At 40.1% G+C, this 2,609-nt stretch overlaps 1 protein-coding gene across 1 annotated transcript; it reads right to left on the bottom strand.

Moving 5' to 3' along the window:
* Positions 1 to 1,578: 1,578 nt before the first annotated feature.
* EMWEY_00056050 (hypothetical protein) lies at positions 1,579 to 2,293 on the bottom strand (the record flags this gene model as incomplete). Its single annotated transcript, XM_013480375.1, has 2 exons — positions 1,579 to 1,733; positions 2,229 to 2,293. Coding segments are annotated over 2 exons (220 nt in total), but the record flags the coding sequence as incomplete, so codon positions are not given.
* Positions 2,294 to 2,609: the final 316 nt, after the last annotated feature.

Here is a 2,609-nt window from a genome sequence, read left to right as displayed (position 1 = left end):
TCACGAAGATAGGTAGGTTTTGTTGTTGACAGCCAGTCTTGTACACCAGGAACAAGCGTATAAACCCTCAAGCACCACGGGGATGTATGAAGAACGCGAAGGAAATCCCCGAGAGGAACTCCAAGGCTTAGCCCAGGCAGGCTTGTTGTATTGGCTTGGCAAGCTATGCAAGAAGGTGTGCAAGAGGGCGAGTTGCTAAAGAACATTTTATTGTGCATATCCCCTAATAGTTGACTAAGATACACTATTTAAGCTGCCTATACACCTTAGACGGATGTACGAGTCGCCACAGCATACAATACCTTTTCTTACAAGGTTTACGTAAATAACCCCACAAAGAGCAACAAATACCTTAGCTAAGAAGAAACAATTAAGGGGAAATAAGTTAGTATATAAGGAGAAAAGGGCGTAAAAGTAATAAAAATTATAAATATTTTGTTACATGACTAAGAGTTCGTCAATAACCACAGAGGGCTTATACAAGACAAACCCTCAGGAATATCCTGAGGGCCCCCAGGGCCCCTAGGGCCAGTCATGGGGCCCCAAGGGGCCCCGAGGGCCCCCATGACGTATTACCAGGGATTATAAGAGAGGGGAGGGAGGAATAACATATTGTGGGGTGTATGCCCTTGATGGATATTTGCTTGTTTCTTACACTGGTACCCCGCCTTACGTGCATGCATGCACAGCCTCCTCTTATATATATAGTAACAATACTATATATATTATATATATAATATATATTGTATATATTATATATGTAATAAATGCTCAATAACTGTTGCTGCTGCCCTTCTTCTTCTGTCTCCCCTCTCCCCACCTTCGCACCATCGGCCCTTTCCCTCTTTCCTCCCCCTACCTATATCTATCCATCTGTACATCTCTATATGTATATTTATCTATCTATCTACCTACCTCTGTCTCTCTCCTTCCCCCTCTTCCTCTGTCTGTCCCTCTCCCTTGACTTGCATGTACTTGTCTTCTCCTCTCTCTCCCTTCTGCTGTGTCTCCCTCTTATAGTTATCCCCTCCCCCTCCCCTGTACATTTATTTTGTTGTCTTTGTGTCTTTTATTGTCTTGATGCTACAAGACACGTTGCTGCTAGCTACTAAAGCTGCCTATACACCTGAGAAGGAAGTGTGGGGCCGTCGCCTATACAGCAGATCTTAATACTATATATATACAATTAGGTGTATATACACCGTAAATAGATACAATATATACAGCAGCATTATATATGAGGGTTTATGGTGTATATACAGCTGCGCTGTAGCTTGCAAGTAGCCCCTTATTGCCGCAGCAGCTGCAGCAAGAAAATAAAGATGCTGCTGCTGCTGCTGCAGCAAGAAGGCAAAGATGCAGCAGCAGCAGCAGCAGCAGCAGCAGCAGCATGTTCATCTGCTAGCAATTAGATTGCCCACATCACAACAACTTTCTCTGCTGCTGCTGTTGCAGCAGCTGCTGTTGCTACTACTGCTGCTGTTGCTACTGTTGCTACTGCTGCTGTTGCTGCTACTGCTGTTGATGCTGTTACTGCTGCTGCTGCTGCTGCTGCTGCTGGTGCTGCTGCTGCTGCATTTAATCTTCGCGTAGATCAATAGTATTCCCTTCCTTAACGAATTTACCATGCTGCTCTTTTGTTGCTCTTAATGCTAATGAGGAAACAAATCCTGCGCCATCTTCTGCTGTTAATGGTGGTGCCTCCCATCCACCAAGATCCGTCTTACACCAACCTGTATATACATACAAACCCTAAACCCTAAACCCTAATAAACCCTAATAAACCCTAATAAACCCTAATAAACCCTAATAAACCCTAGATAAGATGGAGAAAGCGGTTAATTATAATATAAATAGGAAGAGGCAACATAAAAGAAGAACGGGCATAACATATGCATGCAAATATACTTTGCCTGTTCTTATAGCTGCATGCATAGATATAATAATAGCTGCATGCAGGCATTTTATATCTATGCATGCAGATATACAGAGAGACAAAGAGAACGCATGCATAATAAAGATAAGAAGAAATATGCAATAAATACAGCAGCTGTTCTTCCTTTATTTGTAGTGTATATAAAGTGTATATATATAATCAGCAACACTAAATAAACCCTAAACCCTAAACCCTAAACCCTAAACCCTCGAGAGCAGCAACATACCTGGGCAGCAGCAGGTGATGATCATCCCTTCTCCTTGGCTAACTACAGGGCATTTATCTGCCTTACGTGCCCATACAGCAGTTAATGCAATAACTGCTGCCTGTATGAAAGGGGAGAAAAAAAAAAGGAAGCTGTATATACACCGCAGAAGGCGAAACACAACTCGCAAAAAATGCAACTAATGCAACAACAATAACAACAAATACACTAAATAATTAACAAAAGAACAATAAAATAATAATAATAAGGGATAATAAGAAAATAGTAATAAAAAGAATAATAAGGGATAATAAGAAAATAATAATAAAAAGGAATAAAAAAAAAATAAGCATAAAAAGGAATAATGATAAAAAAAAGAATATAAAAAAGGATTTATGGCAAAAAAATAAGAAATAAAAATAAAAAAGAATAGGAATAAGCACATAAAAGGGATAAAAATAAAATAAG

Source organism: Eimeria maxima, genomic scaffold (assembly GCF_000499605.1).
Source record: "Eimeria maxima Weybridge genomic scaffold, Emw_scaff1865, whole genome shotgun sequence".
NCBI classification, from domain to species: domain Eukaryota; phylum Apicomplexa; class Conoidasida; order Eucoccidiorida; family Eimeriidae; genus Eimeria; species Eimeria maxima.
This window is presented reverse-complemented; position numbering and strand designations above follow the sequence as displayed.